This window comes from Strix uralensis, chromosome 22 (assembly GCF_047716275.1).
Source record: "Strix uralensis isolate ZFMK-TIS-50842 chromosome 22, bStrUra1, whole genome shotgun sequence".
Classification (NCBI taxonomy): domain Eukaryota; kingdom Metazoa; phylum Chordata; class Aves; order Strigiformes; family Strigidae; genus Strix; species Strix uralensis.
The window spans coordinates 8944719-8963718 of record NC_133993.1 but is presented as its reverse complement, the minus strand read 5'-3'; the positions used below and the strand labels follow the sequence as shown (position 1 = coordinate 8963718).

At 39.8% G+C, this 19000-nt stretch overlaps 1 protein-coding gene across 5 annotated transcripts in view; it reads right to left on the bottom strand.

Moving 5' to 3' along the window:
* SPOP (speckle type BTB/POZ protein) overlaps positions 1 to 19000 on the bottom strand; it is a 29150-nt gene that overhangs the window by 4996 nt on the left and 5154 nt on the right. For 4 of the 5 annotated variants that reach the window (XM_074892368.1, XM_074892367.1, XM_074892366.1 and 1 more), the window contains 7 exons: positions 8333 to 8475; positions 7841 to 7962; positions 5993 to 6144; positions 5764 to 5891; positions 1914 to 2091; positions 1276 to 1331; positions 732 to 854 (listed from right to left, as the gene is read on the bottom strand). In XM_074892368.1, coding sequence (XP_074748469.1) covers positions 732 to 854; positions 1276 to 1331; positions 1914 to 2091; positions 5764 to 5891; positions 5993 to 6144; positions 7841 to 7962; positions 8333 to 8410 — 837 coding nt within the window. In that variant the 5' untranslated portion in view covers positions 8411 to 8475. Of the gene's footprint in view, positions 1 to 731; positions 855 to 1275; positions 1332 to 1913; positions 2092 to 5763; positions 5892 to 5992; positions 6145 to 7840; positions 7963 to 8332; positions 8476 to 9366; positions 9385 to 19000 lie in introns of those variants that run through there. The other variant, XM_074892370.1, reaches the window with a different exon arrangement.

Sequence of the window (19000 nt, the reverse complement as noted above, 5' to 3'; positions counted from 1 at the left end):
GAGCACTCTTCTGTCCTTGGGGCTGCAAAGGGAAGGAGGCAGAGGCTGGCTGGCAAGGCCACAGCGCTGCGCCTGCTACACGGGGACTACCAGCAGCCTTCCAGTCAGACCATCCCCAACACCTCCCTGGCAAGGACCCTGCAAAACCACAGATGGGTTAGACAACAGGGCTTCCTCCAGTGCACCCCTTCTCTCCATAAACAGCACGGACTGCCACTGCAAAAAGAAAATAAACAGCAGGACCGTCTCACTCTTGGCTATCCATCACCTTAGAGCATCTCTTGGAGCTGCTGATACCAGCGAGACCAGAAGCAGCAGGCCCTGTTTGCCAAGGCAGAACACTACTTTTGAGATTTAGTAATAACCACACTAAAAAAAACAAAAAAGATATCACCAGGTCCACCTTGAAATTTTCTTCTCACCCCCAGCTCTTATGCTAAATTATGCTGAATAGAGATGTCCTCTGAAAGGTTAAAATGGCGCTTAAAAATGAGCAGTAGAGACAGAAATTCCTGATGTTATATGTTAAGTATCTATACAGCTATAGGTATCTTACATGTATATCCTATCTTATAGGTATCTTATACTACATCCAGGTTTACCTGCAAGCCACAACCAGTTCAAAGAAACTGCCCAACCACAATGATCCCATGAAAATCTTACTGCTACAATCCCCAAGGAGCACTGCGCAAGGCGCATGTCATGCCCAGTTCTCTGAACCCCCACTGTACCTTGTCAGCAGCTGCCAGCAAGTCATCAGCCATTTTGTCAAGATTGGGTGCCTTCCCCGTGTAGATAAAGCACATCATTTCCTTAAAAACTTCAGGCTCCACGTCATTGATTTCAACTCGGTTCTGTATCAGAAAAATGAAGCTTATTAAGACCCTGACAAAAGGCTAAAGGCTTCCTTCTACTCAAGTTCTTTCAATATTTAGAAATTTGCTACAAACTATTTAGAATGTGACTACCTGCGGAAAAAAAAAAGATGTGGATGGAGTAAGAAAAATTCTAAATTGTATTTCACATTCTCTACTTCTCCCTATCCCACCCCAGACTCTGTCCCCAAGAGTAACAAAGGTAACAATTGCCTCCTTGATCCCTTTCTTCCTCCCTTCACGACAGCTGAAGCAGAGACTTGTATCTGATGTGAGGAAACCAGTTAAAAGGTGACAAGAGTCACAAACACTACCCAAGAAAGTTATCTGACTAGTGATGCTAAGAGTTGACTAGAGAGCTATTCACCTAGCCAGAGGAGTTCTTCCTTCAGGAACTTACCTTTTTGCTCTCTTCCATCTCATGCTCAAACATGGCGCTGAAAACCGGGGAACGCGCTACAGCAGTGGGGAAAATAAAACACAGTTAGAGATGCTCTTTTACTCTTCAGAAGGTGCTAAGTGTAGCTTGCCAACACCTCTGCTGCTACTTAATGCAGGAAAAATCCTCCTATATATAAGACAGGGCAAATTGGGTATAAATGGTAAACAAGCATAGGTTGTGACATAATGTACGGTGGCCAACGTAGCTTCAAAGCAGGCACAGGAGAATTTATGATGTCCTTTTAACCAAGGCTGAAGAGTACATGGGTGGTAAGGTATGTTTCTTGACTTTACAATAAAGTATTCCTCTGGCAATGCACTAACTTCTCCTTACAAATGCTTTAGCAATCCATTACAGCGCGCTGCAGCCACAAAAGAATCCTCCTACCATCCTCATCACAGGAGGAGACAGGCAATTAAAAATGGAGTGGATATTTCTTCTCTACCTATAACAGTTCACGAAACAGTATTGTACGACAGCTCTGCAGTTAAAAGAGCTGCAGGAGCCTCCTTTAAAAATGAAGTAACTCAAAAAACCCACTTGCCATCAGGTGGTTGTCCCCTATCCCACTAAGGCCCATCCAACTCAATACCCACCTGCTAGTATGGCTTTGTGAGCCTGGAACTCCTGGCCTGCAACGCACAGGCAACAGTCCGTGAAGCGTGAATTCTCCCAGAGTCCTCCCAACTCATCCGCCAAGCGGCACTCTGGTACCTTCACCATATTCATAGTGTTCTGGCCAGAGATGTTGACAGAGTCCTGGACCACACTCACCTGGAGGGGGGGGGGGAAAAAAAGCAAACAACCCAAAAACTCAAAAACCCACACTGGAAAAAACTAATCTCCCTACAGGAAGTTTTTATTTCCAGGGCAAGTGAAGGGAAATGCAAAGCAAACCCCACACTTCTCAAGCAGAATTGCTGTATGATTAAAAATGTCTCCATCTTTAAAGCATCTGCTCTACCCTGTCTTAACCCGGTTCTCTGCTCCTCCAGAGTGTCTATCCCAAGTCCTAAATCACACCAGCAAATTTGCTTCTTGACCCCAAACTAACAGCACTTCTACGCAATTTAATCCTAACTTTATTAGATGGTTTCCTAAGGAAGTGGAATCTTATTTTTCTGCTTTTACAGACACCATACCTGACCTAGTTTTTCCCTTCTATCAACACTCTGAAACCCTCCTCAATCAATAATGCAATACAGACAGCAGTACAAATGAAAATTAAGTATACACAGAGCTTCTACAACCCAGCACTGCATCCACACATGTACACAAGGGCCGTGCCTGACCCCCCAAATGTCTTGCTGCTTCTGATTCTAAATTTCTTCGAGAGTTCAACGCTTCCATCACATTACAAAATAAAATTAAAAAGAAACCCTAATCAGTAAGTTTAAAAAAAGCAGTTTTCTGTCAAGTAACTAGGATGATTTGCGGAAGGCAGATGGATTCCCTTATCACCTGCTCTAAAGCAGACGTGGTTAGGCAGGGACCATACATCGCCGTACTGGCTGATGAATAACCTTCACAAAGGGAACCATGAAGAGCCTATTCAGCACCAAAGCATTATTGTCAAACACACAGTAAATCACATGCCTTCTACAGCAGACTCCAATTAGAAAAGATCAGAGTGACTAATACTACCCCGCTATAACAAAGAATAAAGGAAGAAGCTGATTGACAGGGAAGCAGACGTGAGACTATTTCCTGGATTTCTGTCAAGTACAAGTTAAATTTCAGTTCTATTAATAACCAATGGCCAAAGAACAACAACGGACAGCAAAGGAAGCTTCACAGTTATGTAAAAGGAGAAGTAAATTATGAAGTGAGACATATGACAGAAGCATCTTCTAAGGAAAATTCCTGCTAACAGCACCCCAACTCTTGAGAAACCTCCAGTGGGTTTCTGAGAGCAGACAGATCTTCTGCAAACTATACAACACTCAAAACCAAACAAATATGGGACGCTGCTTGCCAAAGGACACTAACGATTAGCCAGAGCAATTGTGAGGAAGCTAATGTTCTTCATCATTAATCTGACAGTTACATCATCTTTTTGCCCTGCGACATCTAGCCCAGCAACATGGACTCAAGGATGGCTGAAAACTCATCAGATTCACTAAAAAGGAATTCTAAGATGTAGATCCCTTGCTAGAGTCCAATACTGGTTACAGATGAGCCAAAAAAGACTTGCAAACTGTGTCTCAAATCAACAAATGAATCTTCATATATGAAAGAAAGGCAGTTACTGGCATGAAAATCTATTACATGGCTTTTTACATAAGGAGTTGAGACTGGTACATTCCAAGTGGTGACCAGCCTTAGAGGTCAAAACAGATAAGGTTTTGCTTAAGCTATTTTCAGCATCTTAGCAAGAGAAGCAATGCTGCCCAGCTCAGAAGGGAGCTATTACCGTAACTCTGGGAACACCATTCTTTTTGAAGATTTACCAGAATGATATTTACTTATGATGCTGGAATATAATTTAAACAGCAAAAAGTAATGCAGTTGGGATACGAGCAATCAACCTCACCTGCAGAACAGAGGTTGAAAAATCCCCAAACTGACAACTAAACGAGGTCAGATTTGAAATGCTTGACAAGGAACATCATTCTCTGCCTTAACACCGTTTTCAGCAAGATGTTATCTGTGTTCAGCACCAGACATGAGCAGAGAGCAAAAGGCTTTTTCCTTTTAACTTTAATAAAGGAATGAGAAGGTGCAGCAGAGACACTCAGCAACCTTCTGGTCTACAGAAAACTCCAACATATCCCCACATAACAAGCATCTCAACATCCAGTATTGCTAACTCTTTAGGGAGGGTTTCTACATACAAAACATGCTTGCTGAAAGTACAGATGTGAGCAGCATCACTTGGCACCTGTGGCCAGCAGGGAAGCATTAGGAGAGCATATGGCACACTGGTTTACATGCTAAGAGACTTATAAGCTCAGGGAAGAAAAAGCAAAAAAAGAGGGAGTGGGGAAAAAAAACCCACCACAAACCCAAGCTGTTAAAAGTTCTTGACAAACTGTTTCCAGACAGCAAAAGCTTCCCTTCTGATATCACTAAACTTAAGATTTCTTACATGTTAGACTCTAGAACAAACTGAAAGAGAAAACAGAAGATATCAAGGCCAGGTGAAGCCAGCAACAAGTTCTCTCTTCATCCAGAACAAACAAGAACACTGAGCTGAAGCTTTTGAAGGGAGTAATTCAGTAAAGGGTGGACTGACTTGTATTAGTACTGGTTGCCAAGACTACTGGTGGATCTCAGGTTTATCTACATCACACCTCACAAATTCCCTTCTCAGACATTAATTTTTGAGTTTCACTCCACAATTGTAAGTTTTCTGGCTCTTTTATCATGAAGGAAAGAATAATTGCCAGACCTACAGAGGTGTCATCCAAGACACTGTCTTCTGCTCCTCCCATATTGCTACAAGTGTTGAAGGAAGGGGTCCCTCCATGACAGTAATAATTTATGCTACTGATTGAACACACATGTTTTTAGGAGATGTTTGTCAATTTAAATATGTGCATGCTTATGATGGCCATCAAAACTGGAAAAAAAACCCCACAAAACAAACCCCACCACAAAAAAAACCCCAACCCAGCTGTCGAACAACTCTGACTGAAGCATTTCTTTCATTCCTGAAAGAAAACACAGCAAAAGAAAAGACTCCCATAAAAAACACTGCAGGAGATCCAAAGAGAGAACAACTTGTTCTACCTGTCTTCTGGCAAAAATCACAACTACAGGAGGTATTTTGCAGTTAGAAGGACAACGGAAATAAGACAGCAGAACCTCTGAAGACACTAAATTAGAGAGTTTAAATTTGCTCATTAAGGTTTCCAAACTTAAATATTTAGTTTTAGAAATAACTGTCTGCATCTTTGTCTGAAATGAGTAGCAGTGAAATAATGGTTTTGTAAGCAGTTGTAGAAAAATACAAACACAATGAACAGAAAATTGTGGTTTACTATAAAATTCCTTTTTCTTAAAATTTTCTTTTTGTTGGCTTAGGAAAATAAAGAAGGCTCTTTATTCAGTAGGCAAGTAATAAGTGGGCCAGTTTCCACTACAGAGCTAGTGTTGGTTATTATCCCAAGTGAGTTTCAAATTAAGGAGTACAAACAGATGGATGATAACACTAAACCAGAAGTGAAATGATAATCAAACATGCTTAATTCCTATCATCATCACAGGTAAAAGACAGATATAAAGTAACAAAAAATAAATGGAAGTGAAATGCGATGAATCACACACAGAAAAACCCACCAGCCACACGGGTACACACACACACAAATAAAATCTAAGTGCCATATAAACATCCAGTATTTCTCCTGACACCTCTGACTCCTTAAAAGCAGTGATGAAAAATAAGGTCACACCTACCTTAAGCTAATGGAACTGCTATTCTTTCAGCTGCACAAGAAGACTTACCTCACAGAAGAGAGTGAGTTTGTCATCTGGAAGAAGTCCATTGGCCTCATCCAAAAGAAAGTCTCTTCTAATAAATTTTTTGAATCCCCAGTCCTTGCCTTGTACAAATCGATACGCTCGCTGGCTCTCTGAAAGAAAGATACGGTGCTTCAAACATCAGCTGAGTGACTCGCTTGATCAAACAGCAAAAGACAACCGACCCCATCAGACAGAAAGAGTTTTTACACACCCATTGCTTTTGTTTCTTCTCCTTTAGCATTCAGGATGGAGAATTTGAACTTTGCTCGAACTTCACTTTTTGGACAGCTCACCAGCAACAGATAGAGGGACAGATAATCTTTACTTTCTTCATCCAAGCCTTTAGGGTTCACACGTAAACACCTGTAGAAGCAAGCATCTGAATGAGATGTCAGGAACAGTTTTTGGCAGGTCATTCATAGCTTTCAAAGAAAGGGCACTGTAGAATTTTCACAATAAAGTGTACAGCAAACAAGTTCTGTTTAACAGCCACTGAACCACGAGGAAATAATAGGTGGGTCAATAGAGTGGAACTGTGTGTTACAGTCAGCCTCATGCTACATCTTCAAGACAGATAATAATATACAGGCAGTAACTATGGGCAAACCTATTAAAAAAAAAAACCAAACCACAGGGGGAAAAGAGGAGGGGTGTATGATTTAAATTACTGAAAAAACACCCTGGATATTAACTTTCACAGAAAGAAAGTGAAAGAAATAGCAGAATGGAGGTAATGGATTTGAAGAAGTGCAACAAATCCAGAGAAATGGGGAGGTAAAATTCCACAGGAAGCAACTGAAAGGAAAAACGCATTTCTGGAAAGCTGGTAGTTTCTCAGAAACATAATATTAGGGCAAAAAAACTACTCTGGTGTGAAGAAAAGGTAGTAAGTACAGGAAGAGGCTAACTCATAAGCACTTCCATGACCTGAAACTTGACACAGAATCTAACAAGAAGCAAAAACTAGGCCAAATGACTAACAGCTCAAATACATAAGGACAAAAAAAATCAGAAAGATCTAGACATTAAAACGAGATCTGACAAGCAAAGGTTATAAAGGTAAGTAATTTAATAACAAAAAGCAGTCCAAGGAAAGCACAGGTCTGCCACCCAAAGGAAGGGAACACAAATTGTTCCACATATACACACACATACTAAATTATTTAGTGGCTGATTTGCCACAATCTATATTAAAGAGGTTTAAAGAAAAATGCTAAAACACTTAACATCAGCAACGAGGGATAAAATAAGGAACCAGGTGTCCATGGATCTGCAAGGTCAGACACAACTCACAGCAGATACACATTCTGACCAAAATCCACTCTGAGTTACTGGAAATTACTTGAGAACTCAGGGAAGATAATAACGGTTTTAAGGGAAGGGAAAAGGGCAAAAATAATGTCATCTTTAAGAATCAGAAACTCCCAGGCAGAAGGAGTTATGGAACATTGTCACTTAAGTCACCTCTGTTTAAGCCTCCGAATTCAGAAAAAGCTGCCATAAGAGAAAGGCAACACAGTAGCAGTAATCTTAAACTGCAGGATTTAGAGTGCAGGCAAAAATTATATTTTTAACAACATGCAGTACTAGGGACTGAAACTGGGAGGCTGAAACAGAGCTTGAATACACCGGCTGTGGACTCTCATTGGCTTATAAGAACTTGTTAAGCTAAACATCAGTCAAAAAACCCCAAAACTTAATATTATTAAGTTAATATTAACAGTCCTTCATGGCAGGTCTCTGCTCCGAGGCAGGATGTAGTCTCCCTTCCAGCTACAGCTTCTATTACTACTTCTGATGTTTCCCATTATCAGAGAAACACTGCAAACAGCCAGATCCTCACATTTGTTTTGTGTGTCCAAACACTGTGCTGAAGCAACAGCACTTTCTCCCTGGGCATGTGCTGTACATCCAAGGAAGCAAGAACCCGTGTGCAGTACAAATTATTTTTTTATATATCTCCTCCTTCCCCAAATTCTTTCACACAGTTGTATAAACAGGGTGAACCTCTCAACCTCCCCGCTCCAGATTCTTACCCAGATCCTCCCCAATTTCTTACCATTTGAGTTTATCATTGGCTCCAGATGAAAAGGTTGAGCTTTTGATGACCTCACCCATTTCTTCTCGGCAGAAGCTAAAGTTGTTTATGGTCCACATGTAGGAAAACTTCACCACCTTGATCTTAACAGATAAGACAGGAAACTTCTCAGGGTCACGCTGCCCATGGCCATGGCCACAGCGCCTCACCCTGTCCATCTTAAAGGCAAAAACTGAAAACTTGGAAGTTTTACTGAGTCACTAGCATGACAAATAACCCCCAAGCATGAGACAAGAGTCTGCAAATGGCTGCCGGGGCAAGTGGCAGTTGGAGTGGTCCAAATGCCTGCTCCAAGGACAGAGGGCAACATTCTACCGTTGCCCCGGTGAACGCTTGTTGCTAGCAAACACAACATTGCCTGAAAATCCAACTCTAAACTTGTTTTGAATATATTTTTTAACACAGATTCGAATCACGTTATGCCAAGAATATCTTAGCACAGTGTAGACTTACCTGAGTGTAGCACCAGCTCTCTGCTACAGGTCCACTCGACATTTCTGCCGGAGGAGGAGGACTCGGCACCCTTGACATCGCCAGTTTGAAGATTAAACAGAATTTCACAACTCGGCAGAAGAAATTTATAATTGATTTTGAGCCTGTCAGTCCCCAAAAAGAGAAAAAAAAAGAAACTAAGAACAAAAAAAACCCCAACACCTTCAGGAGTGCTGTTAAATCTCATAGGACACAAGTTAAAGCCATCATGCTTTCTCCTCCTCCCTAGCACCTTCAAAATATGTTACATTTAAATGTTTTAAAGTGTTACCATATGTTTTTTATATACCACCTCCACTCATTTTTTCAATATGCAGCTCCTTATAGGAATAAGCCTAGCATATAATTTCCTTTAAGGAGTCCAAGACTCAAACAGGAGACTCCCCACTTGACTTGGGATTTACTACTTTACCCTGAGGCCACCATTTCAACTCACTACTTACTCCCTATTTTAATTTTGAGAGTCTCAAGACTATCAGAGATTAGATTTGACAAATTAAGTTCTTGAACTGAAAAAGCTACAGGTAGCAACACGCAACCCAAACTCAACAGCAAAACAAAACCCGAGGTTCAAAGTGACTCTGGTAACATCAACAGAGTAATTCCCTATAGTTTAAACCTTCTCCTGAAGCCTTACTATTAGGGAAGGTGTTGGTAACGATTTCTCTACTTCAAACTGAATCCTTTTGGCCTGAGGGGAATTCTCATTGCCTTTATATGCTAGTGAAGTTCCCAACTTCTAAGTGCCAAGTCAAATTGTCATCTGCAGAGAACGTATGGGGTTAAAACCACTGCAGCACACCTGAACCACTACAGAGGCACAACTGATAAAACAGGCACCCAGTTACCAGAAGGGAGCTTTTAAAACAAAATAGAATAATCAACCCATCTCTGACTTTTGAGTCCTGATCCCTAAGGCAGATACACAAAACGTCTTCAAAGATGAGCTCAAAAACTAGGATTCTAACTTTGGCAGGTATAAAAGCATCACATGCCTTACAGTTTAGCCTTCTGCTAAACACTTTGTGTTCCACACGTAGTATTTATCTGCCTTCCTCTTACTGCACAGAACCACCAGTGAACCACAAGAATTCCACTGCTGTTAGTTTTGTCCTCGAAAGGAGAAAGAGACATAAAATTGTTATCTTGCAATGCGAATTGCTTTATATACAAAAAAATATATATACAATATATATTGTATTTATCAGCCAGGTTCATTGGGGAGAAAGGTAAAGCACAGAGAGGCTCACGCTCTTGAGGAAGGCCGAGTCATTAGTTGTTGAAAGGAAATGGTGGAAAGCACAGAGAATATACACCTAAAAATCCCACACCTCAAAACAACAGGAGAATGTTCGTAATAAGCACATCAACATACACACACACAACCCCCCCCCCCCAAACTGCTACCAACATAATTTGGAGTCTTTAAGCACAGTTGCAGGGCAGGTCTGGATTTGAGCGCAGGCTCCAGCTGCAGACCAGACCTCTCCCAGGCAAGACTCGCATCAGCCTCCACTCCAGTTTACGACCATGTACTCAGATTTTGAGTTCTACGCACCTTCAGAAAGTACCTGGAAATACCAGTACACAGGCATTATCTAACCATAAAACAAGGGTGGGTGTTTCTTTTCAGATTTAATTTCCTTTAAGAAAGCACAAGTGAGCCCGTATAAACACTGAAATAGAGATACTGGCTATCAAGAGCTAAGAAATCAGTATTTAACCCTGCAGAGACGCACACTTAACTGGATGGAAATTTATTTCCCAGAGCAAAGCTCAGGGGCAAACAACTAACTCGGTAAGATCTGAGCTGCAGACAGCTAGCACTAATGTAAAACCAGGTGCTCTCAGATCAAACTGCTTTACAAACTTCTTGCATTTCCAGTTTGTGCTGTGCATGTAGAATGAGGGGAAAAAATGTTTTAAAATGTTGATTTTAAAATGTTGAAAAAAATCAACATCTTAAAAAGAACGGGACATCAATATGCACTTTGGGTACTTGCTGCAGGTTTTATTACATTAAACTCAAAATTACCACACTTCCTCCAAAGAAATTCAGTTATACCACTCTGTCATTCAAATTAAGCCAAAATTACAGACACTACTTTTGAATACTTGGCTAGCTGCCCTTCCATGGGCAACACTCAGTCTTGACTCCAAGGACATCAACGCTTCACTGTCTCCAGTCACACATCTTGGGGGGCTGAGGGGACACACATAAAACCTGAAATTCCAGCACACACAGCAAGAAACACCTCCTCCTCTCGCCGGCTGGGGAAATGATGCCTTTTTGCTGGTTTTAGTCTATGGGCAGGAGAGACCCAAGCTTTTTCCTTCCCCTCGGGGTTCACAGAAGCGCTGCTCAACTCCACCCAGGCTCTTACATTGTTCTGTTCACAGCTATTTTTAATCTACATTATTCCAGCGATCTGTTTTATAGCACAGGCACAAACAACTGGGACACAAACTCCTGAGAAGAGGGAAAGGATGAAGTTTCTTAATCTCACCTTCTCACCAATCTGTCTGCACATTGAGCAACAAGATGCTAAGCCTAATGAAAAGGTTTGACCAGAAGAAAGCACGACGAGTAAATAAAACACAAGAGTGGGATGTGAAATTAGGTATTTTTGTTGTTAGAACTGTAGCTAGTTTCAGTGATTTTAGTTTTTAACTAACACCTTTTTACTCAAACTACTTGCAAAACAGAAGTATTCCAGTCTCTTAAAATCCTTATGCAGAGTGAGAAATAAAGCAACTTCTATTTAAGAAGCATTAGAGGGATAAAGAAAAGACATAGAAGTAACTTAGCTCACAAGAACTTTTGAATTCTCTGAAACCACGACACTGTGGCCCTCCATACATCTCCCCATATACCCGAACAAAACTGGGGTGTGAATTAAACCTCAAGCCACAATAAACTACTTGGTCTTCCTCTGACCAGGGATTTTGAGCACAGCCCATCACTACGAGACACGCTAAAGCTCCATGTGAGGATCGCGGTGTCACGACTCTGCGGCCACACTGCTGTTCTACTTGCCTGGCTCCAGAATAATTACAGAACATTTGGGATAAGAAACCAATTTCGACATAAGGTATTTATCAACAATAAGCAGTTTTCTATAAAATGACTTTTCCTTCCAGGTAAACTGAAACAATTAAGTATCTCTACACACACATTAGAGAAGTGGCTTAACACTAAAGGTAATTACCAGTTGAAAGACTCCAGTGAGCCCTTCTTGAAGACAGACTGGTAAATTTAGGGGTAACACCTCCCTTTTTGGCATTAAAATGAGGGATTAATGAGGAAAGAAAGAGGAGACAACAACTTTTTATGTTACAAGGGCTCCTTCATTCAAGGTTGGAACACCCTGAGAAGTTGAAGGTTTGCTGGATGGAGGGCAGAAGTTAACCCTAAATTCCTGTGCCTTTCACTGGTCTCCAAGGAGCAAAATCCAGAAGGCTGTAGCCATCAATCATATAACTGAGGAAGGAAATAGATAAACATGTGATGCAAAAATCAAAACTTTAACAGCTACTTTCTGTATTTCAACAGGATTTTAAGATGAACCTAAGTATTACCTCCGTCTTACATACGCAAAGAAGTTTTAGAAAGCTTCTGTGGTCTAAAGGGAAGACAAATGTGTGAGCTTGAGATACACTGGACTATTTAATATCCTCTGAGTAACTGTCACTTTTGTATCTTATATCCTTTCCTCCCAGATGGCTTGGATAGACAGGTGGTAATAAAAGTTATGACAACGTGCTAATAGAATTGCTGCATGCCAGCACGTCATTTGTTATGCTTTTAAAATGGCCCAAAGGGGACAAAGGTTCTAGATTTTAAAGATTTTCTATTATTTGGAAAATACTTTCAGTCAAAGCTTTTTACAGATGCTTTGTGAGGCAGTTAAATACAGTTAAAAAAAGATGTTAAACTCCCGCACACCCCTAGATCAATACAGCAATCAACCATCAAATACCTGTCATCAAATGACATCATTGGTACTTTTACTGCTGTAGCAAGTCATAATGGGAATAAACAGGTAATATCCATCACTGTCTTTTTGTAAAAATTACCAGTAAGGAAAAACTTGCCGCTTGCCTTGTCTGGGAAGCGCGCGAGGGTCACTGAAATACACCCTCAGAAGTGCTTAGAAACTGCCATACCCTGTTCCACCTTCAAATGCTGAATCGCTGGTCTGGCAGGGACCAGTACTAAATGCATTTTAAAAGGAACCACAGCTGACTTAACTTTCCCTTAAGTTTCTGAAATCAGCAGAGCACCCCCGGTGTTTATTTGCTCATGAACACTTAATACTTCACCACTTCACACTTCTTCACTAACAGTGCTGGCACCTCTGAACTAGGAGTGAATTAAAAAGGGCTGCAGGCAGAAGTTTTAGGAAAACATTTTGTAAATAGTTTGGATATCAAAATTCTTTCTGGCCAGGAGAGGCAGGGACAAACTTGAAAGTACAGGGATAAATATCAAGTCACAGGAAACAAAATATAAAATATTATCTTATGGACCCCTGTGACCCCACGTACAGTCTGCAAGTCTCTTACTTGCCTGGATAGAAATAACAAACAGCACTTGCCTCTGGACATACTTAAGATTACAGTTAAGAAAGAATAATTCTCACCTCATTCACAACCACTTCCAGATGAAGACATTTTATCTAAGAACCAAAGCCAAATCAGACCTTTTTGAAGCAGAGGAAATGTTCCCTTGCCACCTTGTCCTCCTAATTACCTCCTGACTTAGCAGCTCTACCAAGACAGCTCAGCTCAAAACTTTATCTACTGTAGGAATCAACACTCAAAACTATTCTGTGAGCAGCAGAGACTTGACCTGAGAGAGGCAGGGAATATTAACTCAACAAACAATTCTAGAAGAGGCCTTAAAATTACTAGACTTTTGCTAAACAGCCGGTCACTTTTTGCTTCTCAAGATAAACCAGCGGTTTACACCAGAAATGTGCAAGTATATTCGTTTTCAATATGTTTTATTTAGCAAAAGATAACTTACAGAAGCCTGTAAAAGAAGTATATTTTTAATTAAGTGTTTCAAAAACAGGGGTGGTTGCTTCTTGGACCGGCAACATATCAAAGACTATCCAAGAACAGCACAAAGCACAGAGAAAAGGAGCAGGACAAGATAATTGGAGCAATAAAACAAGAGGATGAGATATGGAAGCACAGGAAAAGGCCATTATCTTCCTGCATTCTTCAAAGCCTTGGAAAGGACAATAGAAGGTCTGAATTTGCTGCTGTAAAGAAAAAAAAAAAAAGAAGAAAAATGGAAAAAAAGGGCAAGTTAACTGAAAGAGCAAAGTGGGATGCAATGCTATCTAACTAGTGGATGAATAAAATGGGTAAGTTTTCAGATTTTAATGCATATACTAAATAGGGTGGCATACCACAGAAGAAAGCAATGATGGGCAAAGCATTCCCACAGCCTGTGCTAACGACTGCCAAGTGACAGCGATTGCAAAGTCTCCTGTGTGGCAGGAAATCTTGTCTAGTTAGAAATGCAGGTTGAAAGGCACAGTGAATTCCAGAGGTTACACAAAGTTGCCTAATTATTAACACGGTGGTGCAAAAGAGACTGCACCAAGGTAGTAAACAACCTGTACCAATAAAAACAGATTTAAGATTAGAAATCAACACTTATGAAAGATGAAAGTGACCCACAGCAAAAAGCTACGCCTTGAAAGAAAGTCTGGTGTACAAGAGCGAGAGGCTTATCTTTCTGGAACAAAGAAATGTGAACAGTTCTACAACAAGAAGCCAATCACCACCTGCAAAAAAACAAACTGTAAAGGAGTAACATGAACCGGATATATAGACTTAACTATACCCGAATTAGAGGGAAGAATAACTCATGCCAAAAAAGTGGTTGGTGAATTAAGCTTGAACGCTTTCTAAAAACCAGGAGTGTGTGCATTATACCTTCCTCTACCTTCTGTGCTCTTAAATCCAAAAAAAGATCTTACTTAACCTGTACCCTGTTGAGTGCCACAAAAACTGCTGAGCTCAAAATGACACACGGAGTTTCATTTACAACCTTCAGTCATAAGAGAACAGACTGGAAAATCAACACAATCATAGCAGAGATAAAAGGAATGAACTGGCATCCAGTGGAAGACGCATACCAGGCTAAAGGACCTACAATTTCTCATTTGGGAGACAGAAACAATAGAGATAATCTGGTTTCCTTAAAACACAGTGAAAATGATCTCTCCGAGGCCCTATCTATCAGTCCTAATTCAGTGTGTAAGCTGTCCCCATTATACCATCAGTAGCATTCAGGAACTTGGATGGGTACCTTCTTTTTATTATACCCCAAAGTTGCCAAGCACACTACAGAAGGCCAAATTCCTGAGGTCACAACAGGGCCCTCTGGACACCGCATAAAAGGAAGATTTTAATTAAGGCAGACACATACATTTTAATTCCGTTTATTTCAGAAAACTCATTATCAAGTCAGAACATCCAGAATTTTTTTTTTTTTTTTTGAAATGTCAGAACATGGAAAAGTAGAGGAGTTACCTAGAAAAAGCATTTTCAACACTGTTAGTAAGCTAGGGAGATAGTTATCTGAAAACACACTGAATACTGGCAGCCCACTAGAATTCAGTAACTAGAATTCCACTTTGAGAAATATGATTCCAAGACTAAGGGTTTCGTTTCCATTCTTGGAATGTTTTTATTTTTTTTCCCTTGAACCAATGCTCCAGTTATAAAACAGGAAAAAGAAAAAAGGAAAGGCTTGGTCACCTACAGAAATCATAATTTGTGTGAAACTATTAAGGGATGGGACAATTGTCAGTGAAACATCAGCACTGTAAGAATTACAAGTTTTACATGTATTTTATAAGAAAAGAAAAGAAACGCCATCATTCTTTAGCTGTAGACCATCTACCATCCCTTCCCCCTCCTCCCCAAACATCCCCAGATAAAATAGCAAACAGCTAAAACCAAACCAATGAAAAAGAGAGGAAGTTGGTGGTAAGAAGCAGCCCAGAGTTCTCTAAATAACCTTCTGCTTTTATAAACAAATCCTCCACTGAAAATTTCTGCTTTTCAGTCATTAAGTCATATTTCTGACATGCTTCTAAGACTGCTTCATGCCCGTGTTTGAACAGATGCAGAAAACTGTGTCCCCTTTAATCACATCCAACCCTAACTATAAATTACCCAAAGTATATTAGAATTATATCCACACCGGTAAATATAAAAAGTAATCAGATTCTTAAAAGCAAACAAAACTTTATTTTAGAGTTACTGTTGCATTTAAGTCACCACTCCTATTTGCACCAGATGTTTGGCACTTCTTTAACTCTTTCTACTTCCATCTTTAATCCTCCTGAGGTACGTCCTGAGATGCTTAAAACATAAATCTTCAAAACTGTTTTTCCTCAGAAGTTACTCTTCCTCATAATTTTTTAATTCAGATCATAAGCGTGTTAAAAAGAAATAAATGTCTTATTTCTTTTTCTCCAAATTCTCCTTTTCACCTTTTTTCTCTTTCCTCCTGCCAATCCATTCCTGCTCATTTCTCTCCTCTCACAAGGAAAAATGTTATTTGAACACACCAGTTTAGGTCTTACAGAAACAATCAGCCTGAGCAGATTTCTGTCTTCAGTGAGAAACCTGATCTTATTTTTTAAAATAAGGGGTTTGTTATTGCCCGTGAACTCTTTAGATTCTCCCTCACAGGCAAATCATAGAAAGTGTTTTACAGCTTCAGGTTCTACTTGCAGGGTAAATTGTTACTTGTCACTTGTCAGGTAACTCCGTTGCCACTTTAGCAAATTTTTTTTTTTTTTTAAAGTAAAATATTTGCACTTTCATAGCATGTAAGTCATCTTTCAAATTAAGAGATAAAACCATGAAAACTACTCTCAGACAACTTCCTAACAATCTGGGGAAGCCTCGCACTCTGAAAGCAGGCTGGCAGCAGCAGGACTTTTTCTCCCTTCTGTAGATTGTTCTCCTGTAAGAGTGACACACTGCTAGAAATACCTCACACCTCGAAATCCCAACAGGTTCCTGGGGAGTTGAAAATAACTGGAAGAAAATGCTTAAGTGATATGATGTCTAATCAGAGAACAAGCAAAAACTGAAAATTAAGCAGGACTGCATTTTTCAATCTACTGTGGTGAGACCTGGTACAAAACACCGCTAAAGCACTCAAATGGGATTGCAGATCTGACCTCTAGCAAACCACCAAGACTATAATCCCCTCCGAAGCCTTTTATTTATATCAACTTTCCAGTAATATAAACATCTGGTAGTCCTCACATAACATTTTCCAGTTGCCATCTTGCATTAATATTTCGAAGAGCTTATCAAAACCAACCTGAGCCGAAATACAGATTCTGCCATTATTATTCTAGAAATTAAACTTTCAAATAATCAATTTAGAGATTACAATGCACGGCCAGAACTAGACAGCAAACTACTGGATTCCTTCACCTACTTGCAATTGCAGCATGACTTCAAAATAGTTATGAGAATTATTTCAACCTGTTAAACATAAAGATCATATGATTGCTAAATAAAAGCACTCTTAGAATCAGCACGCAAACCCAAGTTTTTGGAAAAGCATGAAAAGAAATCAACCGCTTGCTTCATTCCAACAGAAAGCTCACTCTGGGACTTATTTCTAACAGATAATAAATAGCAATTACAAGCACTCAAAGACTCCTGTTTGCAGCCTATCCTAGCAGTTGATGCTTCTCCAACACTTTTGTTTTTACAGGCAGGAAGAGTCCTTAATTTTCAAAGTTACATCGTTTAGCCTTTTCTCTGACCTCATCACACATCAACATGAGAAGTAATAAGGAGAGGAAGGAGATGGGAATCAAATTCCAATCAACTTCTACTTCCAACCCATCTGCATTTTCCTCAAAAATCAGCCAGCCGTATTTTCTATAAAACATACCACACCAACTTCAATAAGGCGTGATGGTTTTGCTAGCATGATTTTGATAATCTTACTCCCATTAACATAAAAAACCCCACAGTTTACCATAAATCATACTCTGAAAATAGCAATTATGGCATTGGCCTCCACCCATATTTGAATATCCTAACCATTCAAGAGCAAGATTATCAAATTAATATGACAAAGAGCAAAGAAAAATTTCAGTAGCTTAGATATTCTATATTTAATAGGTTCTTAGTCAATAGGAAAAAAGACTGGGCCAGAGGCATTATTCTATGTCTGTTTATATTAGTGACACTTCAGAAGCAGGACAGCAAGGTGCATTCTTTTCACTGCTTTTGGCATTAATGTTTTAACTTGTGTTATAAATGGAAAAAAAAAAATCCTCAAAGTATCCTGGACACAAGGAACTGATTTGCTGACTTTTAATTTTAATTATCTGTTTTAAACTGTTGTTGGCATAAGCCATTTATTGAACTTTTAAAAAAGAGGTAAATTTAAAGTACATGAAAGTAAATTCCCAGAAGATACCTACATTTATTTCCCTTTTTACACCAACAAGCCATCTCCATAAACCATGCCCAGCCTCAAAGAAGAAACCAGTTCTTGTTGCTTTTGTTTTCTTCCTGTTACCCCTTCCATTCTTATAAACACTCTTTAAAAAGTCTTCCTACTATTTTCTCCATCAATACTAAAACTCAATAAGCTATTGGGCAATATTATCTAAAGAGAAATACCAATTATCTGCTAGCCAAGAACCAACTCGAAATCACACGTTATAAATCTTTACTACCGAGTAACACTAGGACTTTTATCACACTTGCAGGTTCAGTAAGGTTGGCACCAACCTAAAGCAAGGATGTTGCAGAACATTTCCAGGATAGAGCTGAATATAATCTACTGTAATGCTTGTGCTCCCTGATGAAAATTATATTATTAAAATTTAAGTGTCAGTCATTTCACTGTAATCTTACTTGCTAGAAAGCAGAAGTCTATAAGGCAGAACACGACACTAGACGGCAATTTTCAAAACTTCTGGACTCAAACACTTACACTGACACACTGTTCTCTCCAGGAACAAGTATGGACACAATCACAAGCTAGCATGAAATCTTAAGAAAAATTGTCTGTCCCTCAAATGCAGTAGTGAAACTGTTCTCCGAATTTAATTTACTGCCCACAAGTTCTTCTAAGAAATTAATCAAATGTGATACATGTGGTTTTTAAGCACAACTTGTTGAGGTTGCACACTTCTACAAAAAAGCAGCTGAGGAAATGAAGACACCAATATAGTGGCATCATTTAATATGATTTTGAAATTATAAAGGCAGATCTATAAGGTCAGGACGCCCAGCCTGTAACAACCTGCCTTCTAGGCATCCGAGCAGCTACTGTAGGATGTCTTCACCGTAAGATAAAGCATTCCTGGGGGTGGGGGGGGGATACGACAACATTCTTTAACAGTCAACACAGTTAATCTGTAGGAATGATTCTAGCCATTTTAACCAAAAACTTTTCCATCAATGCAGTCAGCCTCTGTTCTAGCCTCTTTATGCAGCAACACTTGGGAGGCAGCCAGGCAGCTTCTCTGCATTGCTATACAGCAGCTCCAGACGACTTCGTGTATTTGTCTCCACCTGCTCTCCAGCCTCACCACTATAAGCCTGTCTCTAAAA